This window comes from Esox lucius, chromosome 19 (assembly GCF_011004845.1).
Source record: "Esox lucius isolate fEsoLuc1 chromosome 19, fEsoLuc1.pri, whole genome shotgun sequence".
Lineage (NCBI taxonomy): Eukaryota > Metazoa > Chordata > Actinopteri > Esociformes > Esocidae > Esox > Esox lucius.
The window spans coordinates 33,121,967-33,136,493 of record NC_047587.1 but is presented as its reverse complement, the minus strand read 5'-3'; the positions used below and the strand labels follow the sequence as shown (position 1 = coordinate 33,136,493).

Here is a 14,527-nt window from a genome sequence, read left to right as displayed (position 1 = left end):
ACAGCCGCTGCTGTGCCTTTTTCACCAAGGTTGAGGTGCTGAAGGTCCAGGAGATGTCCTAAGATGTGGACATCCAGGGATTTGAAAATGAGCACACGCTCTACCTCATATGCCATCGATAAGAACTGGGGTGTCACTGTAGTCTTTAGACTTCCTGTAATCGGCAATGAGCTCCTTGGTTTTCTTTGCATTGAGGGCCAGACTGTTGTCTGTGCACCATGCCAAAGGGCACTTAACCTCTTCCCTGTAGGCTGACACTTCATTGTCACTGATCAGGCCTACCATCGTTGTCATCTGCAAACTTGACGATGGTGTTGGAGCTTTGTACAGGAATGCGTACACAGCTCGTTGGTGAAAAGGGAATACAGGAGGGGGCTCAGCACACAGCCTTGTGGAACACCAGTAATCAGGATCAGGGTGAAAGAGGTGAAGTTGTCTAACTTGACAGACTGGGGTCTGATGGTTAGGAAGTCCAAAGACCAGTTGCAGAGAGAGAGGCTGATCCCTAGGTCGTGAAGTTTGTTTTCCTGCCTAGATGGGATGACTGTGTTGACTGCTGAGCTAAAGTCTATGATTCTCACATAGGTGTTGGTTTTGTCCTGGTGGGTCCGGGCAGGGTGTAAAGCTGTGGCGTCCTCTGCAGACCTGTTTGATCAGTAGGCAAACTGGTAGGGCTCCAGTGTTGGGGGAAGCAGGACTTAAGGTGGGCCAGGACCAGACTTTTGAAGCATTTCATAATCGTGTGGGTGTGTGACAGGTCGGCTAGACACAGTCAACAACTTTGGCACTGGCACAATGGTTGAGGTCTTGAGCCTTGTGGGGACAGTAACAGGTTGGAAATGTCGGTGAAGACCTCAGCCAGCTGCCCAGCACATGCTCTGAGCACACACCCAGGGACGCCTCAGGACCAGCAGGCTTGCGTGCCTTCACCCTGCTCAGTGCAGACAACAGATCTGCAATGGATGGACTAAGGGGGAGGTCGTCTGGGGGGAGCTCAGCTTTAATGGCTGGATCTTTGTTGTCCCTGTCAAAGCGAGCATAGGACCCGTTTAACTCGTCTGTGATGGAGATATTGCTGGCTGTGGGGTAGGGTTCTTTGGCCGTTAGTCTGTGATGGCTTGGATGCCCTGCCACATTCGTCGCGGTTTGGAGTTTCTGTTGAAGTGCTCAATCCTCTGTTTGTGGTCATGTTTAGCCATCTTGGTGCCCCTTTTCAGGTTGGCCCTGGATGAGCTCTAGGCCTCCACATGCCTTTAGCAGTTGTCGGACCTCACTGTTCATCCGAGGCTTCTTGTTGGGGAAGGTCTTTATTAGTTTATGGGTGGTGACACTGTTGATGTAATACAGAACGGAGGAAGCATATGTTTCAACGTCCGTATGGGAATCAAGGGTGCGGGAGGGGAATGGGTTTGTAAGCCTCTGGAATGTTTGTATACATGTGTTCTAGTGTATTGTCTCCTCTAGTGGGGCAAAAGACATTTTGGTGGAATTTGGGAAAAACTGTTTTCAGATTTGAGAGGTTGAAATCTCCTGCAACATTATAAGCACCCTCCGGATGGGCAGTTTGCTGAATAAGTAAAAGTATACATTTCTAGAATTTTTCATAGGTAATTAACTGAAAATGATCTAGTGCTTTTATTTTTACTGAACTCCCAATTTAGCTTACATTTGTTTCACCCAAATAATTAACTACCACAATGTACTGTATTACTGGGATTTCTCTCCCCTACTGTGCCCATGGTAGTTCCTAATCAAGCCTGTGAATATGCTTTCTTCTGTTCATGGAGCTTACACATATTACCATATGAACTGGCCTGTACTGAACCTGGCACTCATTGAAATCCTGACCCTTACTATCTCATCAGAGCTTACTCTAATGCATCGAGGGGGTGTCAATTGCTGGTGTTAGAACAGGGTAGCAATGATTGATTTTTCTTTAATTTGAAACACATTATGCTTAAACAGTGAACAATCTAAAGCGTGATTTATTTATTTTTAAACCAATGCTTTTTCCATTTTATATGTTCAATACTTCTGTCTGTAACAGATCAACTCATTGAGTATTGATTACACTTTTCACTTAATCACCTATATCCTCTCTCACTCATGATTAATAATCTCTTCTGTCAAAACAGTCTGATTTTACTGAACTCGAGTCTTCATATTCTTTAACATATTTTATATTGAGTGATAACTGATAGTCTTGACTTAGTTTATTATTGTTCCACAGTTTCATCTCCTACATCCACTGAACTGAGATCCCAAACCGAAATAGATACAATTATTCACACAAGCTGAATTACAATCACAAGTCTGGTAACTGTGAAAATCTGTTTCATTCATGAGGGAATTCAAAAAATAACTATATAGACGTATTTCCACACCCTCATATGTGAGTAGTGCGCACCGGGGGGCTGTGCTCAATTATTAACTTGGTTTTTAATTATTAACTTGGTTAATTTAACAATGATTAACTATGAGTGCTTCCATAGAATACTTTCAAAACAGAGCCAAGAAACTCCTCTCACTCAATTTCCCTTCACCTTACTGCATGCCCCAGTGCCTGGGGTTCGTCTGAATTACAGTGGGGAGAACAAGTATTTGATAAACTACCAATTTTGCAGGTTTTCCTAATTACAAAGCATGTAGAGGTCTGTAATTTTTATCATAGGTACACTTCAACTGTGAGAGATGGAATCTAAAACAAAAATCCAGAATATCACATTGTATGATTTTTAAATAATTAATTAGCATTTTATTGCATGACATAAGTGTATGATCACCTACCAACCAGTAAGAATTCCGGCTCTCACAGACCTGTTAGTTCTTCCTTAAGAAGCCCTCCTGTTCTCCACTCATTACCTGTATTAACTGCACCTGTTTGAACTCGTTACCTGTATAAAAGACACCTGTCTACACACTCAATCAAACAGACTCCAACCTCTCAATGGCCAAGACCAGAGAGCTATGTAAGGACATCAGGGAAAAGATTGTAGACCTGCACAAGGCTGGGATGGGCTACAGGACAATAGGCAAGCAGCTTGGTTGAGAAGGCAACAACAGTTGGCGCAATTATTAGAAAATGGAAGAAGTTCAAGATGACAGTCAATCTCCCTCGGTCTGGGCTACATGCAAGATCTCACCTCGTGGGGCATCAATGATCATGAGGAAGGTGATAGATCAGCCCAGAACTACACGGCAGGACCTGGTCAATGACCTGAAGAGAGCTGGGACCACAGTCTCAAAGTAAACCATTAGTAACACACTAATCCTGCAGCGCACGCAAGGTGCCCCTGTTCAAGCCAGCGCATGTACAGGCCCGTCTGAAGTTTCCCAATGACCATCTGGATGATCCAGAGGAGGAATGGGAGAAGGTCATGTGGTCTGATGAGACAAAAATAGAGCTTTTTGGTCTAAACTCCACTCGTCGTGTTTGGAGGAAGAAGGATGAGTACAACCCCAAGAACACCATCCCAACCGTGAAGCATGGAGGTGGAAACATAATTCTTTGGGGATGCTTTTCTGCAAAGGGGACAGGACGACTGCACCGTATTGAGGGGAGGATGGATGGGACCATGTATTGAGAGATCTTGGCCAACAACCTCCTTCCCTCAGTAAGAGTATTGAAGATGGGTCGTGGCTGGGTCTTCCAGCATGACAACCACCTGAAACACACAGCCAGGGCAACTAAGAAGTGGCTCCGTAAGAAGGATCTCAAGGTCCTGGAGTGGCCTAGCCAGTCTCCAGACCTGAACCCAATAGAAAATCTTTGGAGGGAGCTGAAAGTCAGTATTGCCAAGCGACAGCCCCGAAACCTGAAGGATCTGGAGAAGGTCTGTATGGAGGAGTGGGCCAAAATCCCTGCTGCAGTGTGTGCAAACCTGGTCAAGAACTACAGGAAACGTATGATCTCTGTAATTGCAAACAAAGGTCTCTGTACCAAATATTAAGTTCTGCTTTCCTGATGTATCAAATACTTATGTAATGCAATAAAATGCTAATTAATTACTTAAAAATCTTACAATGTGATTTTGTGGATTTTTGTTTAAGATTCCGTCACTCACAGTTGAAGAGTACCAATGATATAAATTACAGACTTCTACATGCTTTGTAAGTGGGAAAACCCGCAAAACCGGCAGTGTATCAGTGTTCTCCCCACTGTACTTCTCTTCACAGTGTAAACAAAGCCAGGGTTGAACCAGTGTCTGGTTTTTTTGTCAGAATGTTTTTCAAATATTTTTATCAGTAAATTATTTGAATGGTTCCTGTAACTTTGTTTTTCCCAATTACATTTTCATTGCAACATATTATTTTATCACTTGTTCTAAATTAGGTTATTCACCTTTTAATTTATCACTCCATCTGTTATACTCATTACTTATGTGTATATTATTCTCCAAAAAACTTAACCTGCATATTCCATTTACAGGCTCACCATTTCCCAGCCCATTAGAAGATCCCATAAAAACTGAAATAGACACATCTGTCTATTTGCCATATCATTTCTACACCTCAGTGCCTTCTTCCTAGAGGATACCAAGTGGATTAATTTAATATTCTCATTTGAGTTTTTTCAGACTGTGATAAAATGTTATCAAATGATACAAATATTTTGCAAGAGTGATCAGGGACCTTTTGAAATGGTTATTTCTTTAAGGGTTAGTATAAAGATTAACAATGTGATATGTTGATATTGAGATATGTACACAATTCCTGCAATGCAGCGTTGCTGGTTTCCCAGCAGCACTCAGAGGTCTCCATCCAAAAGGTAGATGACAAGGGTCATGGCACCAATCCTTATTGTAGTGGACATTACCACAGAATCAAAGGAGTCCAGATACAACAGAGTTGAATGCATTCAGTTTACAAACAGTTGTATGGAATCAAGGATATACCAGTGTACGTTTCTACCTTGACAGCAGTGGGTCCCAGACTTGGGGGAATGCATCTGTTTTTGTTAGGGCAGTTAGAACTGAGAACATCTTGTACAACATGTTGATCCACAGCAGACATTTCTCCCTCTGCATTCATGAGAAATGAAGAGCTGTTAGTGCAGATATCAATGTCTTACTCCACACATGTTATGTCTGTTTGTGGATCCAGTAGTAACCTAAAGGAGTGGTTCTTCCTCTTGGTTGCAATCCTGCTGCTCTGGCTGAGTTGGACAAGCCTATAGTACATCAAACTGCATCAAAACCTCTTTTAAACCTCCAATATAGGTTAAAAATATGCAATCTTTATGTTCAAGATGACGGGGCTGTATAGGGCAAAAATTATTGCCCTGGGACCAATCATCTGCAAGTAAGGGTCCACTGGCAGATATTTGGTGAGGGATATGGCAGGCATTTGTATCACGTAACCGAAGGTAAATAAGAAAAACAAATGCAAGTGTTTCATTATAATATGGTCCTGAGCATTTGACTAGTATAAAGGATATCAGGGAGGAGAGTTGTGTCCTCTAGAAAAAATTAATTTGGGCATCTGTTTTGCTGCATTAGATATTTGTATTTCATGGACAGTAAAGATTTCAGAGATCTAATTGACTTTATTTTACATGTGCATTGGGGGAAAACTTGGTTGTTAGGCAAGTTTCTTTAAACAGTATAGAGTTAGACTTTATACTGGTTAGATCTCTTTAACTACCGACTTGCTGTGTTTACTAGTACAGCTCTGATCTAGGGAATATGTTACTTAACTTCATGCCACATTTTACACTGCATGGGAATTCGCTGCTTTTGCTATTTATTAACGTGGGATATCGAAGTGTTAATTAATGAGGATTAAGTTTCTTTAGCATTGGCTGAATGTCCACAGAGGCAGAACATTTAGTTATGATTTGGTCAAATTTACCAGAATGTAACACTACTACCCCTGGCTGGATTCGATCTGGGGTTTCCTACATGGCAGACTGTGTCTTTAACCACTACGTTATTTAAATCGCGGGTGTTATTGCACATGATACGTATGTAGAGATGAGGTGTCTGTTTACTTCTGCATTTCTAAACCAATTAGTCGAAATTCCTCGGATCTTGAAACTAGTTCCCTGCATTTGCTGACATCCAAACCAACAACAGGTATAACAGGGTCGCTACATTACATTCCACACATTAAATTAGAAAGAGAACTGTAGACTTCTAGCTAAAAGCTATACAGTAATGAAAACAATTACTCCAATCACTCCATGGCTGGTTCCATTACGCTATGTGAACCACGCTATGTAAATTGAAATCGAGAGTAATGGGTTTGTTGTCAGTGCAGTTCATCCATCGCAATATAACCATAAACAGTTTTATTTTGGGCTTGCTATAATGTAGCTAGTGATGCTTGTTGCCAACGAAGGTTTAGTCTATCCTGAACAAATCCTAATGCATAATTTGTTCTCTCTGTGTCAAGGATCAAACACCGGTTACCTAAATGGCAGTCTGAGTCTCTAACCACTACACTATTTAACTATGGGCAGTCAGTCAGTCAGTCACCCACTCACTCAGTAAGAGACTTTCACTCTTCTTGGCTGGCACCACTTATGCCTGGTAGCAAAGAAATACCATTTACCACTGTTATTTGTATCTTCCTACAAGAAAAGACCTGAATAATTGTAAGATAAAAACTATAAGTACATTTCTAGCTCTGTTCCCACTGGGATAAGACTGTTCAGGCCTTGGTTATGTTTAGGCATAAAGTTAATGTTATTGAAGGTAAGGTTAGGTTTAGTTTAATTTAAGTTTGGGTCTCAGGTCCTCATATGTGAGTAAAAACATAGCCAACTTAGTTACATAAATACACTTCTTACGTCAAAATTGGTCCCTGTAAAAAATGACTTGCTTGATTACACACAATAGACATAAAACACACACCTCACAATCACTGAAATGCATCTCTAATAAATTATATCCAGTACCTATTTAAACAGTTTAATTCTGAGATTTTTGTTTGTTGCTAAAACGTTGAAAAAACAATCCATAATTGCTGTTGATTGGATATAGCATAGATGAATGGTTTACTCACAAATTAGTAGCTCTTTTTATGCATACATTGCATTGCAATAGTGATCAGATTTAAAAGCAATCATTATGACAGGCGTTTTCCTGTAAGAACACCCTGACAGGAACATTGGGAAGTGACTGCATCCGTAACAAGAAACACTGTTTTTGCTTATTGAGTACTACTGTAGCCAGGGATTGTCTTCGTACCAGGCTCTCCCTCTTTTCCCTGCAGTTTTCTAGGGAAGATCTTGTAGTGTGGCTAGAACGTCTACTTATGATTTTTAAATGTCTGAAAAGAAGCTGGCCTAAATGGAGTATCTAAATCAGTCCTAGATGACTCACACCATGTGTACATGATTGATTGACACACACACACACGCCAAGAGTTGCTTTGACCCTGAATTTCACTGGCCTCAGTTAGCACAGTTGTAGACTGATGATCAGAGCTCCCCTGGCCCTGTCTTTGAATGTTTACGGAACATTACATTGGATAATCTGCACTCATTAACCAAGCCCAAAAACATTAAAATATCCGTCGACCAGGGGGAAAATCAGTAACATGGTCCAGAATTTCACAGTTATCAAATATTTCCTGGAATATGCACACTGCAAAATATGAACTAGATAGCTACAACTCTGAAACCGTAATGCTAGCTATTTACAGTATCTCACAAAAGTGAGTACACCCCTCACATTTTTGTAAATATTTGATTATATCTTTTCATGTGACAACACTGAAGAAATTACACTTTGCTACAATGTAAATTAGTGAGTGTACAGCTTGTATAACAGTGTACATTTGCTGTCCCCTCAAAATAACTAAACCGCTGGCAACAAAAGGGAGTACACCCTTAAGTGAACATTTCTAAATTTGGCCCAATTAGCCATTTTCCCTCCCCGGTGTCATGTGACTCGTTGGTGTTAGAAGGTCTCAGGTGTGAATGGGGAGCAGGTGTGTTAAATTTGGTGTCATCGCCCTCACACTCCCTCAAACTGGCGACTGGAAGTTTAACATGGCACCTCATAGCAAATAACTCTCTGAGGATCTGAAAAAAATTATTGTTGCTCTACATAAAGAAGGCCTATGCTATAAGATGATTGCCAAGACCCTGAAACTGAACTGCAGCACGGTGGCCAAGACCATACTGCGGTTTAACATGATAGGTTCCACTCAGTACAGGCCTCACCCATGGTCGACCAAAGAAGTTGAGTGCACCTGCTCAGTGTCATATCCAGAGGTTGTCTTTGGGAAATAGACTGCAGAGGTTGAAGGGGTGGTGGGTCAGCCTGTCAGTGCTCAGACCATATGCCGCACACTGCATCAAGTTGGTCTGCATGGCTGTCGTCCCAGAAGGAAGCCTTTTCTAAAGATGATGCACAAGAAAGCACACAAACAGTTTGCTGAAGACAAGCAGACTAAGGACATGGATTACTGGAACCATGTCCTGTGGTCTGATGAGACCAAGATAAACTTATTTGGTTCAGATGGTGTCAAGTGTGTGTGGCGTCAACCAGGTGAGGAGTACAAAGACATGTGTGTCTGGTCTACGGTCAAGCATGGTGGTGGGAGTGTCATGGTCTGGGGCTGCATGAGTACTGCCGGCACTGGGGAGCTACAGTTCACTGAGGGAATCATGAATGCCAACATGTACTGTGACTTACTATAGCAGGGCATGATCCCCTCCCTTCGGAGACTGGGCCGTAGGGCAGTATTCCAACATAACGACCCCAAACACCTCCAAGATGACCACTGCCTTGCTAAAGAAGCTGAGGGTAAAAGTGATGGACTGGCCAAGCATGTCTCCAGACCTAAACCCTATTGAGCATCTGTGGGGCATCTTCAGACGGAAGATGGAGGAGCGCAAGGTCTCTAACATCCACCAGCTCTGTGATGTCATCATGGAGGAGTGGAAGTGGACTCCAGTGGCAACCTGTGAAGCTCTGGTGAACTCCATGTCCAAGAGGGTTAAGGCGGGGCTGGAATATGATGGTGGCCACACTTTGGGCCCAATTTGGACATTTTCACTTAAGGGTGTACTCACTCTCGATGTGGAGGACCCCTCCACATCGAGAGGGGTCAGCTGAGGTGGCTTGGGCATCTGTTTCGGATGCCTCCGGAACGCCTTCCTGGGAAGGTGTTCCGGTCCCGTCCCACCGGGAAGAGACCCCGGGGAAGACCTAGGACACGCTGGAGGGACTATGTCTCCCGGCTGGCCTGGGAACGCCTCGGTGTCCCCCCGGAAGAGCTGGAGGAAGTGTCTGGGGAGAGGGAACTCTGGGCATCCCTGCTTAGACTGCTGCCCCCGCGACCCGGCCCCGGATTAAGCGGAAGATGATGCGATGCGATGCGATGCGGTGTACTCACTTTTGTTTAGATAGTAATGGCTGTCTGTTGTGTTGTTTTGAGGGGACAGCAAATGTAGACTGTTATACAAGCTGTACACTCACTACTTTACATTGTAGCAAAGTATCATTTCTTCAGTGTTGTCACATGAAAAGACATACATAAATATACAAAAAGATACAAAAATGTGAGGGGTGTACTCATTTTTGTGAGATACTGTAAATAATCATCCTCCATCTCCAATATTATCTCAGCAATGAAGCTAAACTTTATCTTGCTGCACTGATACATCAAGTCAACGTTAGCTTGTCAATGTAAGTTATCTCCATTTGTGAACAGGTCAAAGTCTTAGCAGGAATTCAACTCAATGCAACAGATTTTAAACATAATCAACCTCCGCTACGTCCTTGAACTTTTGTAGTCTGCTGGCCTGCACACATTGTACAACAAGTGTCAATCAGATGATTTTGTAGGAGGTGGCTCTCATGAGTAACCTATAGCTTGTAACTTTGTAAGTAACACTGTCAGCATATTGAAAGGCCTACGAACCTGCATGGAAATCCATATCTCTTAGGCTTTAGCGTAATAGAGTGGAAAAACTGCACCAAAAATAAATGTCAGTGATACCTGCTACATCTTTCCATATTACGTTGGAGTAGCAATTTGGAGTCTTATTTTCTTTTTGTCCACATGTACTTAAACACTATGCAAAACTCATTAATTGATAGGTGTCAATGGTTTTTGGAAGATTTATTCACCCAGCTTCCTAATAGCAACCCAAAATAGTTCTTCCAAAAGTAAGCATGCCTTTGTCTCGCAAACTGTTTGGCAGGGTGCCTTCATGTCTTAACTGCATTTCAGTGGATCTGGTCTTAGTTGTTTTTAGCCAGATTACCCCCAATAGCACTTACATCTGTCACTTTATCTAGTTAACTTTGCCACATTTCCATTAATCTTCATAAAGCCTGGCCTCACTTCCTAACTGCAGTTCAGAGGAGTTTGTCTTAAAGACACCCCCGATGTGCTGAAATTTCACTTTGTCTCAGAAAATGTCTTTGCTCTCGACAGAAACACATTTGTTTTCTTGGTTTGTTTCCCTCTTTCCCCTAGACTCTTCAACGCGAAGTGCTTTTGTTCTGCTCCATTACTCCATACGAGGAGCCATGATTCGTCTCCATCTGCTGTTCCATTCACACTCTGCTAGCTCTCAGCTCCCCGAGACACTGCTGCCGTCTCATTGATATGGAATCAAACAGTCAGTGACACACGTTGTCAATACCAGCTCCTTTGTGCTTCCTTCTTCTAGTCAATCAGTGTATCTCTCTACCCTCTCTAAGCAACTTTCTACACATAATAATAATGAGATCAGTACTACCTTTGAGCACTTTAGCTCTAGTAAGCATTTGAGACTTCAGATGCACACAAAAATAAGTTTATTGAGAATAAAAGTCTCTATAGCCTGTACTTCCTGGATTCCGATGTAACACTGTGTATCTGATGGTGCAATATACTATGTTACTTTAAACTTTTATTTGTTCTAAATCCTTCATATCGCAAAACAATTATATTGTAAGGCTTTCTTCATACGGTTTCTTACGAGCCTATGAGCGGTCGAGAACCGTGGATGCTAATCATACAAAATTTATGAGGATGCTAGTTAACCATATATTCTGAGGTAGTAATTCAAAATATGAACAGAATATACAAACATTTTCTTCCCTAATGGGTAAGACCATCTTTGGGAGAAGTCAGTATTTAGGCAGTGAAGCCCTGTATCTAGAAAACACCAATACAGCTCTGGAAAAATCAAGACACCAGTGCACCTTTTTCTTTCCTTTCCAAAAAAGTTGAAAAGGAAGGTTTTGAGTGAGGAACATATGGGTTAAAATTAAGAGACCACTGCAAATTGAACGCTTTTGTTCCTCACTCAAAACCTTCCTTTTCAACTTTTTTGGTGCAGTAGTCTCTTAATTTTTTCCGGAGTTGTATTTTCTGTTTCTGGGTTCATAGTGCAGGTAATGTCACAAGCCAGTGTTTACTAGTGTTGGGGCATATGACTGAAAGGCTGAGGCATCAGCTGGCATGCTGCATTGTCTGTCCATTTAGGTGAGCTTGGACAGCATGTATCATTATCCTACCCACCCAGGCATCACAACTACCAGCAGACAAAACCCAGAATGTGCTGTGAAGCTCCCTGAGGAAGACCGATCCATTTGCTGTAATTACAGAGGTTACATGCTGACTGCCCTGAGCTGGACATAAAACCATGTTTAATACCAGTGGAGGCCACTTCATTGCATGTGTTTGTTTTCATAAATGTTTTCATTATTAGGATTATATGTGGTTTCCATAGTTATTTTGGTATGTTAAATCAAACGTATTCATGTTTGCATCTACTGTACTGGGATGCAAAAAAAGAAATCCCCAGAAATGTGTTTTAGACTCTGGGAACAAGGCACGTTAGCGGCTGTTGGTAGGTTTTATTCACTCCTGAGTCCTTATACTTCGTTTTTTTTTCCTTATGCAGGGTTTCCTGAACAGTGAGCGGGTGTCCAGGATGGTGCAAAGCGGCGGCTGCTCGGCCAGTGATTTCCGGGACGTCTTTAAGAAGGACATTGAGCGGCGGGTGCGTAGCTTGCCTGAAATCGATGGCCTCAGCAAAGAGACGGTGCTGAGCTCCTGGATTGCCAAGTACGACGCCATCTATAGGGGGGATGAGGACCTGCGGCGCCAGCCACAGAGAATGCACCTCAGTGCCGTGTCCGAGTTGATTCTCAGCAAGGAGCAGCTGTATGAGATGTTCCAGCAGATTCTGGGCATCAAAAAGTTTGAACACCAGCTGCTGTACAATGCCTGTCAGGTGAGCATTGGACAACAAATGTTTGCAAAACATATACAGATCTTTTCTTATTCCATGGCTTACTTTTCCATAGGGGATTTTTAGATCCACTTCATATATGGTCTGTGTTTTATGTAGGATTACACTGCTTGCCATTTTGATTACTGTTTAGATATATCTAGGATGAGATAAACGTTAACAATATTTTTGCTAATATTTTCCCAATATTTTTCTTGTTGTGAATAGATGCAAATATTTAGAAAAACGACACATTGTCCTCGTCCAGAACCTATTGGAAGTGGCTCTGAAGATCCCCTATGGAAAATAATGATGGGAAAATAACCCGAATAGACCCTTTTAGAGTTTGCCGCAAGGTGTTACAGGGTTTATGACACAACTACTATTATTTCTCAATAGGCTTACCTGCATCTGATCATTAGGCTACCTGCATCTGATCATTAGGCTACCTGCATCTGATCATTAGGCTACCTGCATCTGATCATTAGGCTACCTGCATCTGATCATTAGGCTACCTGCATCTGATCATTAGGCTACCTGCATCTGATCATTAGGCTACCTGCATGTAATTAGTAGTGGTGGTGTTGTTTATTCAGTGGTGTTGAATTTACCCACTGCCTCCATTCTATATTACTGAGAGTAAGCAATATTACGAAATTTTGCCCTTTTAACTATACTGATATGACAAAATTTGACAAATAAAATAATGCAAACACATTAGAGTCCAGAGTGTGTGTCCCATAGGTGCTGCAATGCTTTGTGATGGTGTGGGCAGCATATGTTGAACTGTTGAATTGCAACTGCTTTGTTTTATACACAGCTGATTCAATCTCCCAGTGATCTGTTGGCTAAATATTCACATAACAATGGACAAATATCATCAGTGAGGCCACTGATTCCTTGGGCTGTTTGGGAACATGTAAAAAAATACTATATTCTGGAGAACCAGAATATATATAGTGGGGAGAACAAGTATTTGATACACTGCTGCTTTTGCAGGTTTTCCCACAATTTTTATCATAGGTACTCTTCAGCTGTGAGTGATGGAATCTAAAACAAAAATCCACAAAATCACATTGTATGGTTTTTAAGTAACTAATTAGCATTTTATTGCATGACATAAGTATTTGATACATCAGGAAAGCAGAACATAATATTTGGTACAGAAACCTTTGTTTGCAATTACAGAGATCATACGTTTCCTGTAGTTCTTGACCAGGTTTGCACACACTGCAGCAGGGATTTTGGCCCACTCCTCCATACAGACCTTCTCCAGATCCTTCAGGTTTCGGGGCTGTCGCTGGGCAATACGGACTTTCAGCTCCCTCCAAAGATTTTCTATTGGGTTCAGGTCTGAAGACTGGCTAGGCCACTCCAGGACCTTGAGATGCTTCTTACGGAGCCACTCCTTAGTTACCCTGGCTGTGTGTTTTGGGTGGTTGTCATGCTGGAAGACCCAGCCACGACCCATCTTCAATGCTCTTACTGAGGGAAGGAGGTTGTTGGCCAAGATCTCGTGATACATGGCCCCATCCATCCTCCCCTCAATACGGTGCGGTCGTCCTGTCCCCTTTGCAGAAAAGCATCCCCAAAGAATGAGGTTTCCACCTCCATGCTTCAAGGTTGGGATGGTGTTCTTGGGGTTGTACTCATCCTTCTTCTTCCTCCAAACATGGCGAGTGGAGTTTAGACCAAAAAGCTCTATTTTTGTCTTGTCAGACGACATGACCTTCTCCCATTCCTCCTCTGGATCATCCAGATGGTCATTGGCAAACGTCAGACAGGCCTGGACATGCGCTGGCTTGAACAGGGGGACCTTGCGTGCGCTGCAGGATTTTAATCCATGACGGCGTAGTGTGTTACTAAAGGTTTTCTTTGAGACTGTGGTCCCAGTTCTCATCAGGTCATTGACCAGGTCCTGCCATGTAGTTCTGGGCTGAGATCTTGCATGGAGCCCCAGACCGAGGGAGATTGACCGTCATCTTGAACTTCTTCCATTTTCTTATAATTGCGCCAGCAATTGTTGCCGATCCCAGCCTTGTGCAGGTCTACAATTGTATCCCTGATGTCCTTACACAGCTCTCTGGTCTTGGCCATTGTGGAAAGGTTGGAGTCTGTTTGATTGAGTGTGTGGACAGGTGTCTTTTATACAGGTAACCAGTTCAAACAGGTGCAGTTAATACAGGTAATGAGTGGAGAACAGGAGGGCTTCTTAAAGAAAAACGAACAGGTCTGTGAGAGCCGGAATTCTTACTGGTTAGTAGGTGATCAAATACTTATGTCATGCAATAAAATGCTAATTAAACCCTGGTTCATATACAACCCATGGCATGCAGGATGTAT

At 42.4% G+C, this 14,527-nt stretch overlaps 1 protein-coding gene across 10 annotated transcripts in view; it reads left to right on the top strand.

Moving 5' to 3' along the window:
• Window positions 1-14,527, top strand: part of cadps2 (Ca++-dependent secretion activator 2) — a 203,319-nt gene that overhangs the window by 88,971 nt on the left and 99,821 nt on the right. For all 10 annotated transcript variants that reach the window (XM_029115027.2, XM_029115026.2, XM_029115022.2 and 7 more), the window contains exon 3: window positions 11,855-12,187. In XM_029115027.2, coding sequence (XP_028970860.1) covers window positions 11,855-12,187 — 333 coding nt within the window. The remainder of the gene's footprint in view (window positions 1-11,854; window positions 12,188-14,527) is intronic.